This window comes from Petromyzon marinus, unplaced genomic scaffold, assembly GCF_048934315.1.
Source record: "Petromyzon marinus isolate PM22_M1 ecotype Great Lakes invasive population unplaced genomic scaffold, UKy_Petmar_22M1.pri1.0 PM_G_Scaffold_26, whole genome shotgun sequence".
NCBI lineage: Eukaryota > Metazoa > Chordata > Hyperoartia > Petromyzontiformes > Petromyzontidae > Petromyzon > Petromyzon marinus.
Genome location: NW_027422828.1, coordinates 1,686,069 through 1,710,030, shown reverse-complemented (window position 1 = coordinate 1,710,030; position 23,962 = coordinate 1,686,069). Strand labels below are relative to the sequence as shown.

At 48.2% G+C, this 23,962-nt stretch overlaps 1 protein-coding gene across 1 annotated transcript; it reads left to right on the top strand.

The window, feature by feature from the left end:
* Nucleotides 1-3,003: 3,003 nt before the first annotated feature.
* Nucleotides 3,004-23,318, top strand: LOC142913458 (uncharacterized). Its single transcript, XM_076060997.1, has 12 exons — nt 3,004-3,219; nt 6,183-6,296; nt 8,190-8,263; nt 16,209-16,373; nt 18,814-18,881; nt 20,167-20,240; nt 20,672-20,730; nt 20,862-20,931; nt 21,085-21,158; nt 21,813-21,921; nt 22,062-22,156; nt 23,043-23,318. The coding sequence occupies exons 2-12, from the start codon at nt 6,236-6,238 to the stop codon at nt 23,316-23,318; spliced, it is 1,125 nt and encodes a 374-aa protein (XP_075917112.1). The 5' UTR covers nt 3,004-3,219; nt 6,183-6,235.
* Nucleotides 23,319-23,962: the final 644 nt, after the last annotated feature.

The following is a 23,962-nucleotide window of genomic DNA, read 5'->3' as shown; positions in this document are numbered from 1 at the left end:
CACCGCAGCCTCAGCAGGGTCATCCTCACTTTGTGCCACGATGTTTTCCTGGCTGAGGGATTTTCCCTCCCCCAGGACCTCACAGAAATGCTCAGCAAATCTGCGAACCTGTTCCTGGGGGTCGGAAATTGGATCACCGTTTTTTCCCCTAATGATGGTAATAGGTGTGGCGCTGCAGGTTACTTTTTTGATGGAGTTAAATAGAGATTTGTGATCACGGGCCACTGAGGCAGACTCCATCTCCTCAGCAACCCGCGACCACCACCCATCCTTGCAGCGCCTCACGGCTCTCCGAACCTCCGAGCGAAGGCTGCGGTAAGCCTCCTCATTCTCTGACGTGGGATTCTGTAGCCGATGACAGTGGGCCTGTCGCTTTTTCTCAACCAACGAGAACAACTCCTCTGTCATCCAGGGTGTCTGGGGAGGTCTGGACCGCGTACCCAAAGCAGCCATTGCAGCTGCATGAGTCACAGTCCTAAACCTCGCCCATTTACCCTCGACATCAGGAAGAGTCGGGGACGATGCCAATCCCAGCCGCAAGCGATGATGAAATTCTCGCTTGCAACTTTCATCAGATAACTGAGACCAGGCCACTTTAGGTTGGAATGGGGTCCTGGGTGTACACCCACCACCGGAGTGGAAGAATGGCAGGCGCATCTTACAGATGACTAGTCGATGGTCAGAGGGCAGATCAGCTCCACGGTAGGTCCTGGTGTCAAGGACATGGGCTCGCATTCGCTGGTCCGTCACTATGTAGTCCAGCAGATGTTCTTGCTTGGACCCGGCATGCATCCATGATGTTGTGTGGATGCGCCGATGCCGGAACAGCGTGTTGGTAATTACAAGCCCATGGGCTGCACAAAAATCTAGCAGCCTCCTACCGTTGTTATTGAGCTGATCTGGCCCATGCCCTCCAATCACTCCAGACCAGGTGCCAGTATCATGACCAACTCGGGCATTGAAGTCACCCAACATGATGACTCTATCCCGAGGGGCCACTTTAGCCAGCACCTGTGACAGGAGGTCATAGAAGGCATCTGACTCATCGGCTTTGCCTGCATCCCTCCACGGATGTTCATCTTCGGTGGGGGCATAAGTAACCACGACCACCATTCCTCGCCTCCGGTTGATGGGAAGGCGAGCCCAAAGTAGCCTGGGGCTTACAGCTTCCCACACCTCACCGCCACGCTCCCACGCCCCCTTCATTCTTTTGTTCAAAAGAAGACCCACACCCTGTTGTTTGGCAGTCTGCTGCCCCGAGTAGAGGACTGTCCACCCCTCATGGTGGCAGGAGCCAGAGCCGGTCCACCGGACCTCCTGAATGCCGCATAGATCCAGGCGGTACCGGTCCAGCTCCCGACAGAGGAGTGGCAGCCTCTCCTCTGCAGTGAGCGTTCGAACATTCCACGTGGCCAACCGTAGTGGCTTTTCGTTGTTTCTGGAGTAGCCCCGAGGGTAGGTATTTAATCTCCTGGCTCCGCCAATTGCGGTTTGGCCAGGAGACGTCATAGACGCCTGGCCCCCCGGGGCCTCCGGCACAAGCTTAGTTGTTACATATTTCAGTTTAATTCGTAGTTTCGTGGTAATTAATTGAAGGTGGAGGGGTTACCAGCCCCTCGCACCCGTCCAGAGCCCCCGTTTAGCCCCTGTGGTGGACACATATGCCATGAGGGGAGGAGCCAATCAAAATTGGATCTCCCCCCACAGCGCTGTCCACGACAGAGTTGCCCGTCCGGCACCGCGAGGAGGTAGGGGGTTGTTTTGCCGGACACACACACACATACACACACAGATACACACACATACATACACACAGACACATACATACACACAGACACACACACAGACACACACACACAGACACACAGACACACACACATACATACACACAGACACACACAGACACACACACAGACACACACAGACACACACACAGACACACACAGACACACACATACACACACATACACACAGACACACACACACAAACACACATACATACACACAGACACACAGACACACACACACAGACACACACACACAGACACACATACACACACAGACACACACAGACACACACACATACATACACACACAGACACACACACATACACACAGACACACGCAGACACACACACAGACACACACAGACACACACACAGACACACACAGACACACACACATACACACACATACACACAGACACACACACACAGACACACACATACATACACACAGACACACGCAGACACACACACAGACACACACAGACACACACACAGACACACACAGACACACACACATACACACAGACACACACACACACAGACACACACACATACACACACACACAGACACACACAGACACACACACAGACACACACACAGACACACACAGACACACACCACACACATACATACACACAGACACACACACACAGACACACACACACAGACACACACAGACACACACACACACACACAGACACACACACATACACACACATACACACATACACACACATACATACACACACATACACACACACACAGACATACAGACACAAACACACATACACACACATACATACACACAGACACATACATACATACACACAGACACACACATACATACACACAGACACACACACACCGAACGTGAACGCCACCGGTGACGTTCGCCTCAGTCGATGGCCCCCAAGCCGCTGCTGGAAAATCGTCGTTTCGATTTGCGATTATCGATTTGAAATCGATTACTTAACCACGTGATTTGGTGGCGCTGCGTTTGGCAGTGGGGCAACGGGCACACAACACAATTAGCCAAACCCGAACTCAACGGCGTCAGTCGTCGTTAACATAATATTTAACAGGCGACGTTTCGGGTAACGGACCTTTATCGCACGGTGCACGACCGGCGAGAATCGATATCCGGTGAGCGTCTGTGGCATCGATTAAACGGGAATAGGCCGATTCTAAAGGAATCTACAACCTTCGATTCCTTTGCTCTCGATTTAAAGAGTCGATTCTTGGCGCGCGAGCGTCACTATTCTACTCACGCAGCGCGGCTTGGTTTTATTTTTAAAAGTTTTAACTTTCACGTCTCGTTAAGTTGCTTTAGGAGTCTGTAGTTGTACGAAGTATACCGCAAGGCGTACAGGCCGCAACAATCGAGGCGACTCCTGCGCCTACAATCGCCGGCAGATCAAAGCATCGCCGAAGGTTGATTTGGGCCTAACTCTATCATCATCTGTGCCAGACGTCACGATCATCATCATCATTACAGAGAGAGATTGTTCACGATCATCATCATCATTACAGAGAGACATTGTTCACGATCATCATCATTACAGAGAGAGAGATTGTTCACGATCATCATCATCATTACAGAGAGAGATTGTTCACGATCATCATCATTACAGAGAGAGATTGTTCACGATCATCATCATTACAGAGAGAGATTGTTCACGATCATCATTACAGAGAGAGATTGTTCACGATCATCATCATTACAGAGAGAGATTGTTCACGATCATCATCATTACAGAGAGAGAGATTGTTCACGATCATCATTATTACAGAGAGAGATTGTTCACGATCATCATTATTACAGAGAGAGATTGTTCACGATCATCATTACAGAGAGAGATTGTTCACGATCATCATCATTACAGAGAGAGATTGTTCACGATCATCATTACAGAGAGAGATTGTTCACGATCATCATCATTACAGAGAGAGATTGTTCACGATCATCATCATTACAGAGAGAGAGATTGTTCACGATCATCATTATTACAGAGAGAGATTGTTCACGATCATCATTATTACAGAGAGAGATTGTTCACGATCATCATTACAGAGAGACATTGTTGACGATCATCATCATCATTACAGAGAGAGATTGTTCACGATCATCATCATCATTACAGAGAGATTGTTGAGTGATTCACTTGGGGCCTTGACAATGTGTCTAGCTTAGGGGTCTAATCACCACACAGTGTTGTTGTTGTTGAGTGATTCACTTGGGGCCTTGACAATGTGTCTAGCTTAGTGGTCTAATCACCACACCGTGGTGTTGTTGTTGTTGAGTGATTCACTTGGGGCCTTGACAATGCGTCTAGCTTAGTGGTCTAATCACCACACCGTGTTGTTGAGTGATTCACTTGGGGCCTTGACAATGTGTCTAGCTTAGTGGTCTAATCACCACACAGTGTTGTTGTTGTTAAGTGATTCACTTGGGGCCTTGACAATGCGTCTAGCTTAGTGGTCTAATCACCACACCGTGTTGTTGAGTGATTCACTTGGGGCCTTGACAATGTGTCTAGCTTAGTGGTCTAATCACCACACCGTGTTGTTGAGTGATTCACTTGGGGCCTTGACAATGTGTCTAGCTTAGTGGTCTAATCACCACACCGTGGTGTTGTTGTTGTTGAGTGATTCACTTGGGGCCTTGACAATGTGTCTAGCTTAGTGGTCTAATCACAACACCGTGTTGTTGTTGTTGAGTGATTCACTTGGGGCCTTGACAATGTGTCTAGCTTAGTGGTCTAATCACCACACCGTGTTGTTGTTGTTGAGTGATTCACTTGGGGCCTTGACAATGTGTCTAGCTTAGTGGTCTAATCACCACACCATGTTGTTGTTGAGTGATTCACTTGGGGCCTTGACAATGTGTCTAGCTTAGTGGTCTAATCACCACACCGTGTTGTTGTTGAGTGATTCACTTGGGGCCTTGACAATGTGTCTAGCTTAGTGGTCTAATCACCACACCGTGTTGTTGTTGTTGTTGAGTGATTCACTTCGGGCCTTCCAACACCGCCGGCGACGATTATCTCAACCGGTTCTGGGACTCCCCTAGGTCGACTCAGCCTCAAATGAGTAGCTGGTGTAGCGGTGTGTAGTAGTAAAACATCGCTAGCACTGGGGAGACAAAGGCGGCCGGGCGTGGTGCTGGCCACCCACCCCCCTCGTGTGCCACAGTGCCGGTAGCCTTCATAGCTGCTGCTCGCTAACAGCACTTGCCCCTACAGCCTGTTACAGGTTACACGGTGTGGGATCTTTGTGTTATTGTTTGGTGTAAACATGTCAACATGTTGTGAAATTCTATTCCCGTGGGCGTCGAGGGGATGGCCATACCCTGGGCACGCCAGGTGAAGGCAGTGGCAGCAAGTATTCAAATCGCCATCACTTTCCATCTCTTTGGGGGGGGATTGAGTGTTTCCCCCTCGCACGCCACGTGGAGTTTTCTCCCGGTGCTGCGATTTCCTCCCACACGTGTATAATAACAATAATAAGCGCAACTGTTATTACATCTTAAAATGAAATAAAAACTAAATGCAGGACACTTAAGAAAAAAATAAATTTCACTCGATGTGGCTCTTGGATCAATAGGCACGTGTCAGCTAATTATAGCATTGTGTGGTCACAATGATCAGGAGCACGGGGTAGGCCTTACGTTGAGGGAACTCCAGTTGAAGAACTTTGATGTTAAGCTAGATTCATCTTCTTTGGTTCTTTCGGTAAAGTCACCACCACGTAGAATGAGAATAAAATAATAAAATAAAATTACACGATAAAATTCTCACGACGTTTCGGCCACAACACAAGTGGCCTTCATCAGGTGAAGGGACAGCGCTCGCTCCAGCGCTGTCCTCCAGACAGTCTCGTCCCTTCACCTGATGAAGGCCACTTGTGTTGTGGCCGAAACGTCGTGAGAATTTTATTGTGTTATTTTATCAATTTATTATTTTATTCTCATTCTACGTGATGGTGACTTTACCGAAAGAACCAAAGAAGATGAATCCTTGCAGTCACGAAAGCTTTAAATCGACAAATGAATCTAGATTCTCATTGTCAGTGCAGCAAAGCACAAAATCAATACAGTAACACCATGGAAATACAATTACCGATTGACGTATTGGGAAACTTGTTGCATTCGTATTTTTGAAAAATGTAAAAATTGCAGCAATAACGCTGTTTGCCCCCACCTCCATTAACGCTACAGCGTAAACAGACGGTGGCAATTAAAAAAAAATGATTCCCATTTAAACTTGTAAGTTGCTTTGCCGAGAGATCTCGCTGGTGCCATCTGGATTGCTCTGCAGCAGTGGCGCTGTCTTAATAAATTCCACATTTGTTTTTTTTTCTTGCGTGCACATACACGGTGTCTGTGCGTCATGCAGGAAGACGGCTATCTGAGGAGTGTGCAAAGAATACAACATGGAGGGGAACGACAATGAAACCTTCGGCCGAAATTTGGGCAGCAGTTTTTCCACGCTCCCCGACTTCAAAATACGGTGCATCTTGGGCAGTGTTTCAGAGAATGAACGAGGTCACCGTCAATCTAGGCAGGTCCGGGAGCCATCGAGCCGTGGCCAGAGTCAGCCAGGGCAAGGTCGCGGTCAAACGGGGCCATTCCAGGTGATGTTGGGTCACGGGTGGTGTCAGATGGGACAAGGTGAAGGTCAATCTGGGGGGCAAATCCAGGGGCCATCGGTTCAAGGTTGGGGTAATAAAGGGCAGGGTCAGCCGGGGGAAGGCGACGGAGTGGCAATTCAAGGCCACAATCAGCCAGGGCAGGGGCCATCGACTCAAGGTTGGGGTAATAAAGGGCAGGGTCAGCCGGGGGAAGGCGACGGAGTGGCAATTCAAGGCCACAATCAGCCAGGGCAGAGCCAATATCACGACGGGAAAAAAAAACCCCAATTGGGCCGAGGTCAGACTCAGCCAAAACAGGGTCAGCGTCAACCCGAGCAGGGCCAGGGACTGTCAGGGCACGCCCATGGTCTGCTGGGGCAAGGCCGAGGTCAACCTAATCAGGGCCTGAGTCAGCCAAGGCAATCTCACTGTCCACTGGGCCAAGTCCAGGAGCCATTGGGTCACGCTTGGGGTCAACTTGGACAAGGTCAAGTGGGTCGTGGTGAAACTGGACAGGTTCAACAAGGTCAAGCACAGAGGACGCTATTGCAAGGTCAGTCAACTTGGTCATGGTCAAGTGACACCGCCAAGGTCAAGGTATTCGTTTCAGCTGTAGATCATGGCCCCGTGTATCGCCTGGCTCCGATCTGTAAACCAATCGCGCCGCTTATTTGACTTAAAACGATCTCAATCCTCCGATGTCCACATTGATCGCCGAGCACGAATTCCGCTTGCGCTTTTCAACCGGCGTTTGACGTCAGAACTACGGTGCGGCGCTCTGCTTAGTCATTGACGATAACGATGGTTAGGCAGCGCTTGCCCCAGGAACGCAAGAGGCGGTACGTCCGTCACGTCGCGATGAAAAGCGGCTCGGCCTAGGTGTGCGTGCCTAGGGCAGGTGGACCGCGTTGGCTAGGAGACGTTAACTACCTCGCCCGGTACGCAGGAGGTCGTGGGTTCGATCCCGACCCTGACGCCTGTTGCTGTGTATTTGGAGTTTGCGTGTCTCTCTCTTATCATCATCACGGTGGCTAGGAGATGTTAACTACCTCGCCTGGTACGCAGGAGGGTCGTGGGTTCGATCCCGACCCCTGACGCCCGTGCGTTTGAAAGTTTGCGCGTTCTCCCCACGGCGGTGTTGATGTTGCTCCATGGCCTGCGTTGTTTCCCCGCGCATTTAGAAAAACGTGACGTTTAAGAGTAATGCGGCTGATATACATTGACACGTGGTGATGAACCACTTTGTTGAGCTTATCAACTGTGGCCAGGTCGCTTCTGAACAAGAGCTACGTATCCGAGCGGGCTCTTACGTGGTAAAATAACAAGTTTAGTTTCGTTTAGTTGATGGGTTCCTTTAACGCTGGCTTTTGTCTCCAAAGTTTTTTTGGAAAAAAGCTTTTGGTCAGTTCGCCGATTTTTCTACAGGGCAAGCACTTTATATCAGAACGCAGTTTTACTGAAGATTTATTCATATTTATGATGCTCATCATAACCTCTCATTGCCGACAGACACCCCGACTGAGCTGAGCACTAAACCTCAGTTGGAAAGTTCTAAAAAGCGATACGTGTGTCAACGTGTACCAATGTACATCTCGTGCGGTGCTATTATGAACGATGTACTTTAATACTCTTTGGTTCTATTGGGTAAAGTCACGTAGGTGAAAATAAACCCAATAGAACCAATAGAACCAAAGAGTATGGATCCTAGCAGTCACGAAAGCTTTAAATCTATGATGTACTTTAACTTAATTGTGCGCAATTTTTGTTCGCAGCTCAAGCAAACATCACTGAGCAGCATCAACCTCGGCAGAGCACGCCGCCGCCGCTGCCGCTTGATTGGCAAGAGGCAAGATGACTCGCTGATCACACAGATGTGCATCGTTATTTCACATTAATAATACGGTCATTCTAAGAAAATACCGATTCATCTAGTTTCATATTCTCGGTTCTTTCGGTAAAGTCACCACGTAGAAGGGAAACAATACAATAATCAAAATATAAAACAATAAAATTCTCGCGACGTTTCAAACATCTGAACAAGCTTCCAAATCGATCTCCGTGGTACTGACGTTTAAAAAAAACTTTTTTCAAATTTTCTTGCTGTGGTTTTCACACCTGATGATGATCGCTGCTTGTGTTGCAGTCAAAACGTCGTGATAATTCAATTGTTTTATATTTTTATTATTTTATTGTTTCCCTTTCTACTTGGCGGTGACTTTACCGAAAGAATCGAGAATGTGAATCACTGCAGTCGCGAAAGCTTCAAGTGAAAATTTATTTAGTTTCACGAAGCTTGGGGCTGCTGCCACGGTGCGCAATGGTTCAGCACGCTGGACTTGCGGTCCACAAGGTCGTGATGTCCAGGCGTGCCAGGTTTAATAGGCACGTGTTTACAATGTCCCACCTCTGTCCACTCTGCAGTATATATTGGTACACCGCAGTTGAATGGCAGGCAGCATGTGGTGGGGTAAAGTGTGGGTACTACCATCACTTCCAAGACGTCTCCCCAGCGTGGAGGAGTTCAGCCCCTAGTGAGGGTTTCTCTACCAAGACGTCTTGAACAGCGTGGAAGAGTTCAGCCCCTAGTGAGGGCTTCTCTACCAAGACATCTTGAACAGCGTGGAAGAGTTCAGTCTCTAGTGAGGGTTTCTCTACCAAGACATCTTGAACAGCGTGGAAGAGTTCAGTCTCTAGTGAGGGTTTCTCTACCAAGATGTCTTGAACAGCGTGGAAGAGTTCAGCCCCTAGTGAGGGTTCCTCTACCAAGACGTCTTGAACAGCGTGGAAGAGTTCAGCCCCTAGTGAGGGTTCCTCTACCAAGACGTCTTGAACAGCGTGGAAGAGTTCAGCCCCTAGTGAGGGTTTCTCTACCAAGACGTCTTGAACAGCGTGGAAAAGTTCAGCCCCTAGTGAGGGTTTCTCTTCCAAGATGTCTTGAACAGCGTGGAAGAGTTCAGCCCCTAGTGAGGGTTTCTTTTCCAAGATGTCTTGAACAGCGTGGAAGAGTTCAGCCCCGAGTGAGGGTTTCTCTACCAAGACGTCTTGAACAGCGTGGAAGAGTTCAGCCCCTAGTGAGGGTTCCTCTACCAAGACGTCTTGAATGGCGTGGAAGAGTTCAGCCCCTAGTGAGGGTTTCAATTCCAAGACGTCTTGAACAGCGTGGAAGAGTTCAGCCCCCTTGTGAGGGTTTCTCTTCCAAGACGTCTTGAACAGCGTGGAAGAGTTCAGCCCCTAGTGAGGGTTTCTCTACCAAGACGTCTTGAACAGCGTGGAAGAGTTCAGCCCCTAGTGAGGGTTTCTCTTCCAAGACGTCTTGAACAGCGTGGAAGAGTTCAGCCCCTAGTGAGGGTTTCTCTACCAAGACGTCTTGAACAGCGTGGAAGAGTTCAGCCCCTAGTGAGGGTTTCTCTTCCAAGACGTCTTGAACAGCGTGGAAGAGTTCAGCCCCTAGTGAGGGTTTCTCTACCAAGACGTCTTGAACAGCGTGGAAGAGTTCAGCCCCTAGTGAGGGTTTCTCTACCAAGACGTCTTGAACAGCGTGGAAGAGTTCAGCCCCTAGTGAGGGTTCCTCTTCCAAGACGTCTTGAACAGCGTGGAAGAGTTCAGCCCCTAGTGAGGGTTCCTCTTCCAAGACGTCTTGAACAGCGTGGAAGAGTTCAGCCCCTAGTGAGGGTTCCTCTACCAAGACGTCTTGAACAGCGTGGAAGAGTTCAGCCCCTAGTGAGGGTTTCTCTACCAAGACGTCTCCCCAGCGTGGAAGAGTTCAGCCCCTAGTGAGGGTTTCTCTACCAAAACGTCTTGAACAGCGTGAAAGAGTTCAGCCCCTAGTGAGGGTTTCACTTCCAAGACGTCTTGAACAGCGTGGAAGAGTTCAGCCCCTAGTGAGGGCTTCTCTACCAAGACATCTTGAACAGCGTGGAAGAGTTCAGTCTCTAGTGAGGGTTTCTCTACCAAGACGTCTTGAACAGCGTGGAAGAGTTCAGCCCCTAGTGAGGGTTCCTCTACCAAGACGTCTTGAACAGCGTGGAAGAGTACAGCCCCTAGTGAGGGTTCCTCTACCAAAACGTCTTGAACAGCGTGGAAGAGTTCAGCCCCTAGTGAGGGTTTCTCTACCAAGACGTCTTGAACAGCGTGGAAGAGTTCAGCCCCTAGTGAGGGTTTCTCTTCCAAGACGTCTTGAACAGCGTGGAAGAGTTCAGCCCCTAGTGAGGGTTTCTCTTCCAAGATGTCTTGAACAGCGTGGAAGAGTTCAGCCCCTAGTGAGGGTTTCTCTACCAAGATGTCTTGAACAGCGTGGAAGAGTTCAGCCCCTAGTGAGGGTTCCTCTACCAAGACGTCTTGAATGGCGTGGAAGAGTTCAGCCCCTAGTGAGGGTTTCCCTTCCAAGAAGTCTTGAACAGCGTGGAAGAGTTCAGCCCCTAGTGAGGGTTTCTCATCCAAGACGTCTTGAACAGCGTGGAAGAGTTCAGGCCCTAGTGAAGGTTTCTCTACCAAGACGTCTTGAACAGCGTGGAAGAGTTCAGCCCCTAGTGACGGTTTCTCTTCCTTTAAGACGTCTTGAACAGCGTGGATGAGTTCAGCCCCTAGTGAGGGTTTCTCTTCCAAGACGTCTTGAACAGCGTGGAAGAGTTCAGCCCCTAGTGAGGGTTTCTCTACCAAGACGTCTTGAACAGCGTGGAAGAGTTCAGCCCCTAGTGAGGGTTTCTCTTCCAAGACGTCTTGAACAGCGTGGAAGAGTTCAGCCCCTAGTGAGGGTTTCTCTTCCAAGATGTCTTGAACAGCGTGGAAGAGTTCAGCCCCTAGTGAGGGTTTCTCATCCAAGACGTCTTGAACAGCGTGGAAGAGTTCAGGCCCTAGTGAAGGTTTCTCTACCAAGACGTCTTGAACAGCGTGGAAGAGTTCAGCCCCTAGTGACGGTTTCTCTTCCTTTAAGACGTCTTGAACAGCGTGGATGAGTTCAGCCCCTAGTGAGGGTTTCTCTTCCAAGACGTCTTGAACAGCGCGGAAGAGTTCAGCCCCTAGTGAGGGTTTCTCTACCAAGACGTCTTGAACAGCGTGGAAGAGTTCAGCCCCTAGTGAGGGTTTCTCTTCCAAGACGTTTTGAACAGCGTGGAAGAGTTCAGCCCCTAGTGAGGGTTTCTCTACCAAGACGTCTTGAACAGCGTGGAAGAGTTCAGCCCCTAGTGAGGGTTCCTCTACCAAGACGTCTTGAACAGCGTGGAAGAGTTCAGCCCCTAGTGAGGGTTTCTCTACCAAGACGTCTTGAACAGCGTGGAAGAGTTCAGCCCCTAGTGAGGGTTTCTCTACCAAAACGTCTTGAACAGCATGGAAGAGTTCAGCCCCTAGTGAGGGTTTCTCTTCCAAGACGTCTTGAACAGCGTGGAAGAGTTCAGCCCCTAGTAAGGGTTTCTCTACCAAGACGTCTTGAACAGCGTGGAAGAGTTCAGCCACTAGTGAGCGTTTCTCTACCAAGACGTCTTGAACAGCGTGGAAGAGTTCAGCCCCTAGTGAAGGTTTCTCTTCCTTTAAGACGTCTTGAACAGCGTGGAAGAGTTCAGCTCCTAGTGAGGGTTTCTCTACCAAGACGTCTTGAACAGCGTGGAAGAGTTCAGCCCCTAGTGAGGGTTTCTCTTCCAAGACGTCTTGAACAGCGTGGAAGAGTTCAGCCCCTAGTGAGGGTTTCTCTACAAAGACGTCTTGAACAGCATGGAAGAGTTCATCCCCTAGTGAGGGTTTCTCTTCCTTTAAGACGTCTTGAACAGCATGGAAGCGTTCAGCCCCTAGTGAGGGTTTCTCTACCAAGACGTCTTGAACAGCGTGGAAGAGTTCAGCCCCTAGTGCGGGTTTCACTTCCAAGACGTCTTGAACAGCGTGGAAGAGTTCAGCCCCTAGTGAGGGTTTCACTTCCAAGACGTCTTGAACAGCGTGGAAGAGTTCAGCCCCTAGTGAGGGTTCCTCTACCAAGACGTCTTGAACAGCGTGGAAGAGTTCAGCCCCTAGTGAGGGTTCCTCTACGAAGACGTCTTGAACAGCGTGGAAGAGTTCAGCCCCTAGTGAGGGTTTCTCTTCCAAGACGTCTTGAACAGCGTGGAAGAGTTCAGCCCCTAGTGAGGGTTTCTCTACCAAGACGTCTTGAACAGCGTGGAAGAGTTCAGCCCCTAGTGAGGGTTCCTCTACCAAGACGTCTTGAACAGCGTGGAAGAGTTCAGCCCCTAGTGAGGGTTTCTCTACCAAGACGTCTCCCCAGCGTGGAAGAGTTCAGCCCCTAGTGAGGGTTTCTCTACCAAAATGTCTTGAACAGCGTGGAAGAGTTCAGCCCCTAGTGAGGGTTTCACTTCCAAGACGTCTTGAACAGCGTGGAAGAGTTCAGCCCCTAGTGAGGGCTTCTCTACCAAAACGTCTTGAACAGCGTGGAAGAGTTCAGTCTCTAGTGAGAGTTTCTCTACCAAGACGTCTTGAACAGCGTGGAAGAGTTCAGCCCCTAGTAAGGGTTTCTCTACCAAGACGTCTTGAACAGCGTGGAAGAGTTCAGCCCCTAGTGAGCGTTTCTCTACCAAGACGTCTTGAACAGCGTGGAAGAGTTCAGCCCCTAGTGAAGGTTTCTCTTCCTTTAAGACGTCTTGAACAGCGTGGAAGAGTTCAGCCCCTAGTGAGGGTTTCTCTACCAAGACGTCTTGAACAGCGTGGAAGAGTTCAGCCCCTAGTGAGGGTTTCTCTTCCAAGACGTCTTGAACAGCGTGGAAGAGTTCAGCCCCTAGTGAGGGTTTCTCTACCAAGACGTCTTGAACAGCGTGGAAGAGTTCAGCCCCTAGTGAGGGTTTCTCTTTCTTTAAGACGTCTTGAACAGCGTGGAAGCGTTCAGCCCCTAGTGAGGGTTTCTCTACCAAGACGTCTTGAACAGCGTGGAAGAGTTCAGCCCCTAGTGCGGGTTTCACTTCCAAGACGTCTTGAACAGCGTGGAAGAGTTCAGCCCCTAGTGAGGGTTTCACTTCCAAGACGTCTTGAACAGCGTGGAAGAGTTCAGCCCCTAGTGAGGGTTCCTCTACCAAGACGTCTTGAACAGCGTGGAAGAGTTCAGCCCCTAGTGAGGGTTCCTCTACCAAGACGTCTTGAACAGCGTGGAAGAGTTCAGCCCCTAGTGAGGGTTTCTCTACCAAGACGTCTCCCCAGCGTGGAAGAGTTCAGCCCCTAGTGAGGGTTTCTCTACCAAAACTTCTTGAACAGCGTGGAAGAGTTCAGCCCCTAGTGAGGGTTTCACTTCCAAGACGTCTTGAACAGCGTGGAAGAGTTCAGCCCCTAGTGAGGGTTTCTCTACCAAAACGTTTTGAACTGCGTGGAAGAGTTCAGCCCCTAGTGAGGGTTTCTCTTCCAAGACGTCTTGAACAGCGTGGAAGAGTTCAGCCCCTAGTGAGGGTTTCTCTTCCAAGACGTCTCTTCAGCGTGGAAGAGTTCAGCCCCTAGTGAGGGTTTCTCTTCCAAGACGTCTTGAACAGCGTGGAAGAGTTCAGCCCCTAGTGAGGGTTTCTCTACCAAGACGTCTTGAACAGCGTGGAAGGGTTCAGCCCCTAGTGAGGGTTTCTCTTCCAAGACGTCTTGAACAGCGTGGAAGAGTTCAGCCCCTAGTGAGGGTTTCTCTACCAAGACGTCTTGAACAGCGTGGAAGAGTTCAGCCCCTAGTGAGGGTTTCTCTACCAAGACGTCTTGAACAGCGTGGAAGAGTTCAGCCCCTAGTGAGGGTTTCTCTTCCAAGACGTCTTGAACAGCGTGGAAGAGTGCAGCCCCTAGTGAGGGTTTCTCTACCAAGACGTCTTGAACAGCGTGGAAGAGTTCAGCCCTTAGTGAGGGTTTCACTTCCAAGACGTCTTGAACAGCGTGGAAGAGTTCAGCCCCTAATGAGGGTTCCTCTACCAAGACGTCTTGAACAGCGTGGAAGAGTTCAGCCCCTAGTGAGGGTTTCTCTTCCAAGACGTCTTGAACAGCGTGGAAGAGTTCAGCCCCTAGTGAGGGTTTCTCTACCAAGACGTCTCCCCAGCGTGGAAGAGTTCAGCCCCTAGTGAGGGTTTCTCTACCAAGACGTCTTGAACAGCGTGGAAGAGTTTAGCCCCTAGTGAGGGTTTCTCTTCCAAGACGTCTTGAACAGCGTGGAAGAGTTCAGCCCCTAGTGAGGGTTTCTCTACCAAGACGTCTTGAACAGCGTGGAAGAGTTCAGCCCCTAGTGAGGGTTTCTCTACCAAGACGTCTTGAACAGCGTGGAAGAGCTCAGCCCCTAGTGAGGGTTTCTCTTCCAAGACGTCTTGAACAGCGTGGAAGAGTGCAGCCCCTAGTGAGGGTTTCTCTACCAAGACGTCTTGAACAGCGTGGAAGAGTTCAGCCCCTAGTGAGGGTTTCTCTTCCAAGACGTCTTGAACAGCGTGGAAGAGTTCAGCCCCTAGTGAGGGTTTCTCTACCAAGACGTCTCCCCAGCGTGGAAGAGTTCAGCCCCTAGTGAGGGTTTCACTTCTAAGACGTCTTAAACTGCGTGGAAGAGTTCAGCCCCTAGTGAGGGTTTCTCTACCAAGACGTCTCCCCAGCGTGGAAGAGTTCAGCCCCTAGGGAGGGTTTCTCTTCCAAGACGTCTTGAACAGCGTGGAAGAGTTCAGCCTCTAGTGAGGGTTTCTCTACCAAGACGTCTTCCCAGCGTGGAAGAGTTCAGCCCCTAGTGAGGGTTTCACTTCCAAGACGTCTTGAACAGCGTGGAAGAGTTCAGCCCCTAGTGAGGGTTTCTCTACCAAGACGTCTTGAACAGCGTGGAAGAGTTCAGCCCCTAGTGAGGGTTTCTCTACCAAGACGTCTCCCCAGCGTGGAAGAGTTCAGCCCCTAGTGAGGGTTTCACTTCCAAGACGTCTTGAACAGCGTGGAAGAGTTCAGCCCCTAGTGAGGGTTTCTCTACCAAGACGTCTTGAACAGCGTGGAAGAGTTCAGCCCCTAGGGAGGGTTTCTCTTCCTAGACGTCTTGAACAGCGTGGAAGAGTTCAGCCTCTAGTGAGGGTTTCTCTACCAAGACGTCTCCCCAGCGTGGAAGAGTTCAGCCCCTAGTGAGGGTTTCACTTCCAAGACGTCTTGAACAGCGTGGAAGAGTTCAGCCCCTAGTGAGGGTTTCTCTACCAAGACGTCTCCCCAGCGTGGAAGAGTTCAGCCCCTAGTGAGGGTTTCTCTTCCAAGACGTCTTGAACAGCGTGGAAGAGTTCAGCCTCTACTGAGCGCCCTCTAGTGGAGGCCCTTTTGCCAGCAGTGATTACGATCAAACAATTTCAGATCTGCGCCTTAAACCTTTTTACATTCACAGCACTTGGCAAAGACGTTTTAAGGGAAAGTTAATTAAAAAAAATAAAAAACGTGTATTTGTTCTTGTACATGACTTGATCGAGTTTTCGGTTGAAATGGAGTAATAATAATCAGTTCAACACGTAGGCTTTCGCGACCAATTATATTCGTATAATAAATGTTTTTTGGGTTATATCGCGTAAAGTATGAATGTGTAAATGTTGTGGATTTACTCTCCGACACACCGGTGGGCCGAAGTAGTAATTCACTGGCGCGTTTTGTTTACGTGACAAACCTCACTGGCTGGGTCGGGTGGTGGAGGGTAACGACACACACTTACGCGAGCCAACCCAAGAACGTTTATCGCGAATAATCGGTCATCGGGCAGCGGAAAATCTTGATGTGTTCACGACACTACGGCTTGGGAAGCTGCTGACACACGCTCCTCATGCCGTGTGTTGTGTTTGGTTGTTTTTTTTTCTTCGCAGAATAAAGATCACGTGTCAAGGACGTACAATTCTTTGCGCTGTGAAATGAACAAGTTGAACATGTGGAAGGTCAGAGTTCACTCTGAGCTCAGCAAAAAGGAGGAAGCTGTCAGAATGGCCCAGGAGACGGCCGACGCTCTGCAGAAATCAACTCGACAAACACAGGTGGGTAGCAGCAGCAGTAAGTGGTCTCATTTCTCTAAAGCAGTGCTTCTCAGTGTGGTCACTCACCCCCGGTATCACCGGTGGTCCACCACGCTCCTCCGGGTGGTCCTCAGGGCTGTGAGTAACACAGGTGGGCAACAGCAGCAGCAGTAAGTGGTCTTATTTCTCTAAAGCAGTGCTTCTCACAGTGTGGTCACCCTCCCTCCCTCCCCCGTACCACCGGTGGTCCTCCATGCTCCTCCGGGTGGTTCGCGGGGTTGTGATGCAGGCTGATCCGGAGAGTAATTACAATGTACGTCATTATTATTATTAAATTAAACTCGTGATATTTAAAAATTAGGTGAGGAAAAACGACCTTAACCCTCGGGTCTAAATGCGCCCCCCCTAAAAAAAACCTCGTAGCTGCGTTTAAAAAAATAAAGCGTTTGTATTCCCGTAATATGAGTGATTTAGTGTTACTGCTATTTAGAGATAAGCGAATGCATTTTGTCGCTAGGGGTGGCTGAGTTGGTTTGCGGGCCGACGACTTGTCGAGTTTCCGCGGAGTATTTGTGCATTGCGCGCGGTCATTCTCTTGGCCTTTAATCTTTGGTTACTTCGGTAAAGTCACGTGGTAGGTATAAAGATGATAAAATGTCCACGACGTTTCGATCGCAACACCTCAAGCGCTTTGTCCTAGGGCGGTAAAAAAAGTAATCCCTGCAGTGGAACTGCTGAACCAGCGAGAGAGTCCTGTCACAACAACAACAACAGCAGCAGCAAGAGGTTTAATTTTTATTTTCGCCTGAGGACGACCGCCGCCTGTGGTGTCGCGATGGAAACGTCGTGATTTGATTTATTATTTTGTGTTGTTTTTTTATACGCGCTACGCGACTTTACTTGAATGAAAGCAAAGACTGTGGATTCCTGCGGTGACGAAAAACTTCAAATCTCTTAGTCTTATTAAATTTTTATTTAAATATTTCGTGACTGCAGGGATTCATATTCTTGGTTCTTTCGGTAAAGTTACCGCCACGTAGAAGGGAAACAATAAAATAATAAAAATGTAAAACGATCAAATTATCACGACGTTTCGACTGCAACGCAAGCGATCATCGTCAGGTGTGAAAACCACAGCAAGAAAACAATTTTCACCGCCGCTCTTTAAAAAAAAATTCTTGCTGTGGTTTTCACACCTGATGATGATTGCTTGTGTTGCAGTCGAAACGTCGTGAGACTTTTATTGTTTTATATTTTTTATTATTTTATTGTTTCCCTTCTACGTGGTGGTGACTTTACCGAATGAACCAAAGATTATGGATTCCTGCAGTGACGTAAACTTCAAATCTCTTCTTCGTCTTCTTCTTGATTCTTTCGGTAAAGTCGCCACGTAGAAGGGAAAAAATAAAATAATAAAAATTTAAAACAATAAAATTCTCACGACGTTTCGACTGCAACGCAAGCGATCATCATCAGGTGTGAAAACCACCGCAAGAAAAAAATGTCACCGCCACTTTTTTAAAATTTTCTTGCTGTGGTTTTCACACCTGACGATGATTGCTTGTGTTGCCGTCGAAACGTCGTGAGAATTTTATTGTTTTATTTTTTTATTACTTTATTGTTTCCCTTCTACGTGGTGACTTTACCGAAAGAACCAAAAATAAATATCTTAGTCCTGTCGACTAAAGCAGTGAAACGCTTTCATTCAATGTTGGTGTGAGTGGCTCCTCATTTCTCCAAACCCAAACATTTATTGTCAGCTAATCGGTAAACTTCATCAATCTTTTGACGTAGACACGTAGCCAATGATCAGGTTTGGTTTTCCTCAGTGCACTGTGTGTATGTTGAACTTCTTTCACACCGTACGCAGCCAACCGTGCTACGTGTGTGTGTATGTTGAACATCTTTCACACCGTACGTAGCCAACCGTGCTATGTGTGTGTTTGTTGAACTTCTTTCACACCGTACGTAGCCAACCGTGCTACGTGTGTGTATGTTGAACTTCTTTCACACCATACGTAGCCAACCGTGCTCAATGGGAGATGCAGTGGCATCTCAAATAACGTTGCTACATTATCTTAGTCTGCATATTGTTTCAGACTCATTAATTTCGTCTGGTTATAATCACGATTAGGTTGTTTTTGTGGATTCCCCATAGTCATCATTATGATTGGTAATTGTGTCCACTCATCATTCGTCATTGTTAACTAAAATAGAGAAACACTTGGTTTGCCAAGACAATGATTTAAAGGTGCTTCTGATCTGTTTGTAGCTTCAACTGGACAGCAATAAGATTCGTGTCTGTGGTTCCTCGGCGATCGCTTTGTCTGCATGATTGACGATGCTTTATGAAACCCGAACGTCATTATCAGTGCTGTGTGTCAGATAACAATTATCAGACAACTGTGTTGAAGCGGTATGCGTCACCTCAGCGAAGTGTGTGTGTCGTGTTTCCTTTCAGCTTGAAAATGTACACCTCAGCGCGCAACTTCAAGACGTGATTGACATCAAAGGAGATTTAATGGAGAAGTAAGAAGTTATTCATTTCCCTCGAATGTCATCTCTGTCCTCTGTTTAGGTTCCTCAACTTACTGGAGAAACCCTAAGAGCAATGAAGCTCTTTTTTTTGTAACAAATGTCCGGTAGATTTCAGAGATGTCCGGTGGACTCAGGGGCGAGGAGCCAGGATTTGACTTTGGGGGGGTTGCTGACTTCAACATTCTGAGATATCTCAGTGTGTTTGTGTTTTCCAATGGGCACCACAAATGTATAAAACTAATTATTGGATTTGAGCTGCGGAGTTTATTAATAGGTCGGAGCCGCCGACGTGGCCAGTAAGTTCGATAAGTTCGCAAGGCTGCCGCTCAAGCAGCCTGCAGGGCAGCACACAAGGTGGCAGCCTGCAGGGCAGCAGCACAAGGTGGCAGCCTGCAGGGCAGCACAAGGTGGCAGCCTGCAGGGCAGCACGAGGTGACATCACAAGGTGACATCACAAGGTGGCAGCACAAGGTGGTAGCCTGCAGGGCAGCACAAGGTGACAGCCTGCAGGGCAGCACACAAGGTGGCAGCCTGCAGGGCAGCACAAGGTGGCAGCCTGTAGGGCAGCACGAGGTGGCAGCACACAAGGTGACATCACAAGGTGGCAGCCTGCAGGGCAGCAGCACAAGGTGGCAGTCTGCAGGGCAGCACAAGGTGACATCATAAGGTGGTAGCCTGGAGGGCAGCACACGAGGTGGTAGCCTGCAGGGCAGCACACAAGGTGGTAGCCTGCAGGGCAGCACACGAGGTGGCAGCCTACAGGGCAGCACAAGGTGACAGCCTGCAGGGCAGCACAAGGTGACAGCCTGCAGGGCAGCACACAAGGTGGCATCACAAGGTGGCAGCCTGCGGCATTTTGCAGCAGCCGGATATCCGGTTATCCCGATTTACCGACTTCCCCAAATTTTCAGGGGGGGGGCTGACCCCCCCCCATTCCCCCCTGTTGCTCCGCCCCTGAGTGGACTACTGGGTGGAGGTCAGAGGTCACGCCGGCAGAACAAACGAGCGACTTGTTGATGACACCAACATCCTCTCTGCATTTTCATTTTAAAAACTTTCGCGACTGCAGGAATTCACGTTCTTTGGTTCTTTCGGTAAAGTCACAGAAAACAACAAAATCACGGTGAGTTTTTATTTTGTTGTTTCCCTTCTACGTGACTTCACCGAAAGAACCAAGAATATCTTCATCTGCAATGCGCTTTGCCTTAAAATGGCGGATACGTTCCTACGAAGGTTTTCTGACCCGCCGTCCTTGCAATGTGCCCGTGTCCGTAAGGATCCGTGCCACCAGGCAGATGTGTGACGATCTGAAGGGCCAGTCCTCTTCAGTGCAACAAACATTAACCAGAGGTACATTCTCAACATTTGCCGACCATTGGACGTTGCCGGTGTTACACGTTTAGTGATTAAACTTGCTTGTCGTTGACTCACGTGGGTCACGTGCGTACGGTGATAATGGACGTTGACGGTGTAACACGTTTAGTGATTAAACTTGCTTGTCGTTGACTCACGTGGGTCACGTGCGTACGGTGATAATGGACGTTGACGGTGTAACACGTTTAGTGATTAAACTTGATTGTCGTTGACTCACGTGGGTCACGTGCGTACGGTGATAATGACATTGACGGTGTAACACGTTTAGTGATTAAACTTGCTTGTCGTTGACTCACGTGGGTCACGTGCGTACGGTGATAATGGACGTTGACGGTGTAACACGTTTAGCGATTGAACTTGCTTGTCGTTGACTCACGTGGGTCACGTCCGCACGGTGATAATGGCAGCTGAAACAGAACAGGAAGAAGTGGAAGCTGTTCATTCGTCGCTGAAAGCAGAACTGAAGGTAAAATGTGTGATGCTTTTTAAAAAAAAATTCATTTAATTGTATTTCTTGAGAAACGTGTAATGGTATAAACGTACGCACGTGCACATTTAACATTAATGCTGGATCCCCGCTGTCATCCTCTCTTAAAGACGTTTGCGGTGACTTTCAGCGAATTGAATTTAAAGTCTCAAAATGACAAGAATATTGCGTTGGGCAAAGGTGAGTCTCGTGCCGGGTGACGCAGTGCACGGCTGCTCAGTGATACGCAGAGCACCGTCGATGATGATCGATGACCGTTGTGGTTTTTACTGGATGAATATTGACGCGCTCAGCCACTTTGTTGAACGTACGACGCGCGTGTGTCGTACGCAGTGGAAGCAGCTGTGGACGCGATGGGAAGAGCGCGGTGGGACTTTGTAAACAAGTTGACGATTAAAGAAAGCCAGGTTCGTGTGAATTCATGAGCTGATCGCTTTTGCTCACATTTTAAATGCACGTTGGGATAAAAAAAATATTGGATTAAACGACCATGCATTACCTTTTACAAACCAGTGTGTATATATAGCTCAAACCCCAAGGGTCTGTTATAATTCAGGCTCATACATTTTTGTTGATTTCAAATGTAAGAAATGTAGCTCCTAAAGGCATGCCTGTCTCAATCATAAAATATCCTTTGAAGATCAAAATCACCTTCAAATAAAAACTGATATATTAATGTTCCTATCCCAAACTATTGCCTTTAATGCCTACTATTGCCATTGTGTACAGTGTTCATACATTGCTTTTACAATTTACAAACGTCTGTATAACAATATAATGCTTAAAATGTGAGTTATTTCCACTTTAGAACGTATTCAGTGCCCTAAACGCATTTGTTCAACGAAATATATGGATGTGCACATTTCTACCTCTTTGTCTTGATTTCTCAAGTTCATTTCAGTCTGGTAAACACAACTTATCTGACTTCAATGATGACTTGCAAACCAGAAAACTCGCCTTGCCCAGCAGTAGGTCATTTCATAGATCCGTGCGTAAAGTCGTATTATTTTCGTTGTCGTTCAGTAGTTAGCAAACAGAGAGTTCCGTCTTATCGCTCTTAGGCCAAAGAAATGTCCGAGCTGTTGGAGTTAAAAAATGAAGAGCTCAAAACGGCCTCGCAAAAGCTGCAAGATTCCATTGAAAGCTGCGCTCGACTCGAAGAAACAGAGCGTGAGAGCACACTTCAACTTGCCCGCTTTTTATTGCCAACGAGCCCGGATGTGTTTGTGCGTGTGCGCGGTGGGAAAATGTCTGCACGTCCCGACCGTGAAAGTCGATCCCGATTTCGTTTGTTTTGCGTGAATTAACAGGCAACTTTGAAGCACGGCTTGAGCAAACGCAGAAAGAAAGTGGTACCCTGAAACTCGAAGTAAATCGCCGTCGGGAAGTTGAAAGCACGCTGCAGGTGACCTATCCGTTCATTTTTTTTTATTTAAAGCTTTCGTGACTGCATCGATTCATATTCTTAGCTCTTTCGGTAAAGTCACCACGTTGAAGGGAAACAAAATAATAAAATATATTTAAAACAATAAAAATTCTCACGACGTTTCGACCATAACACAAACGGTCGTTATCAGGTGTGTCGGTTTGCATTAATTTATTTATTTTAAAACGGTGTTTAAACGGTGTTTTAAAAACAAATACATTAATGCAAACCGACACACCTGATGATGACCGTTTGTGTTATGGTCGAAACGTCGTGAGAATTTTTATTGTTTTATATATATATTTTATTATTTTTATTGTTTCCTTTCAACGTGACTTTACCGAAAAAGCTAAGAATATGTATCCGTTCATATTTATTACATCGCTAATATTGTCTGCATTCCTTAACTGGATATTTTTAACGGAATGGTTTTGTTTTTGATTTAAAGCTTTGGTCACTGCAGGGATTCATATTCTTGGTTCTTTCGGGTAAAGTCGCCACGTAGAAGGGAAACAATAAAATAATAAAAATATACAACAATAAAATTCTCACGACGTTTCGACGGCAACTCAAGCAATCATCATCAGGTGTGAACACCACAGCAAGAAAAAATTTTCACCGCCACTTATTCCAAATGTTCTTGCTGTGGTTTTCACACCTGATGATGATTGCTTGTGTTGCCGTCGAAACGTCGTGAGAATTTAATTGTTTGATATTTTAATCATTTTATAGTTTCCCTTCTACGTGGCGACTTTACCGAAAGAACCAAGAATAAGGAATGGTCTCAAGCTTTTTTCACTGTATCTGAACAAATGCAGCGGGTCACCCGCCTCATCGATTTCATCATCGTACGGTCTGAATGCAGGCTGGGATGCAAAACGCGGAGAGAAGTTTTGCGGAGAAGGAGCGAGAGTTCACCGCAAGCACCGCGGAGCTGCGGCTGTCGTGCGACAAGCTGCAGCACGAACGTCGGGACCTGAACGTGATTGTGCAAAACCTGGAGACGGCAAACGAAGAGTTGACAGCAGCAGCCAGCCAGAGGCAAGTGGTGAACTTTTACAACACGGCACGTGTCGCGTGCCGAGACGTTATTCATCGATTTAAAGCGTTCGTGACTGCAAGGATTAATTGTATTAAATAATAAAATAATAAAATAAAATTACACGATTAAATTCTCACGACGTTTCGGCCACAACACAAGCGGCCTTCATCAGGTGAAGGGACGAGACTGCCTCAGCGCTCCAGCGCTGTCCTCCAGACATTCTCGTCCCTTCACCTGATGAAGGCCGCTTGTGTCGTGGCCCGAAACGTCGTGAGAATTTTATCGTGTCATTTTATCAATTTATTATTTTATTATCATTCTACGTGGTGGTGACTTTACCGAAAGAACCAAAGAAGACGTTAATTATCGTTGCGTCGCTATTGTCACGTACTACGCTGGTTGATGCAGGAAAGCCCCACGGCGGTGTTCTTCACTCATTTTCAGAGGTGGCGGAGGGCAAGGGCGGGTCGGGGGGGGTGGGGCACGTCCACCGATAAGACACGGTACAGCGTGAGGGCCGCCACACGTTTTAACACCGCTGGGTTTGACAGCAGCACACGAGGACGACGACGACGATGGGGAGGTGATTTCAGATCTGGGTATTGTCAGGGGCCGCACAAGAGGCCACCAGGGGCCGCTCGTGGCCCGCCGGCCTTGCAGTGAAGGACACTGCCCCGCAGTGTTCACGTTTAGAAGGGGGTCTGCAATTGTTTTGCAGTAGGGGGCGACAATTGCTTCGTGTT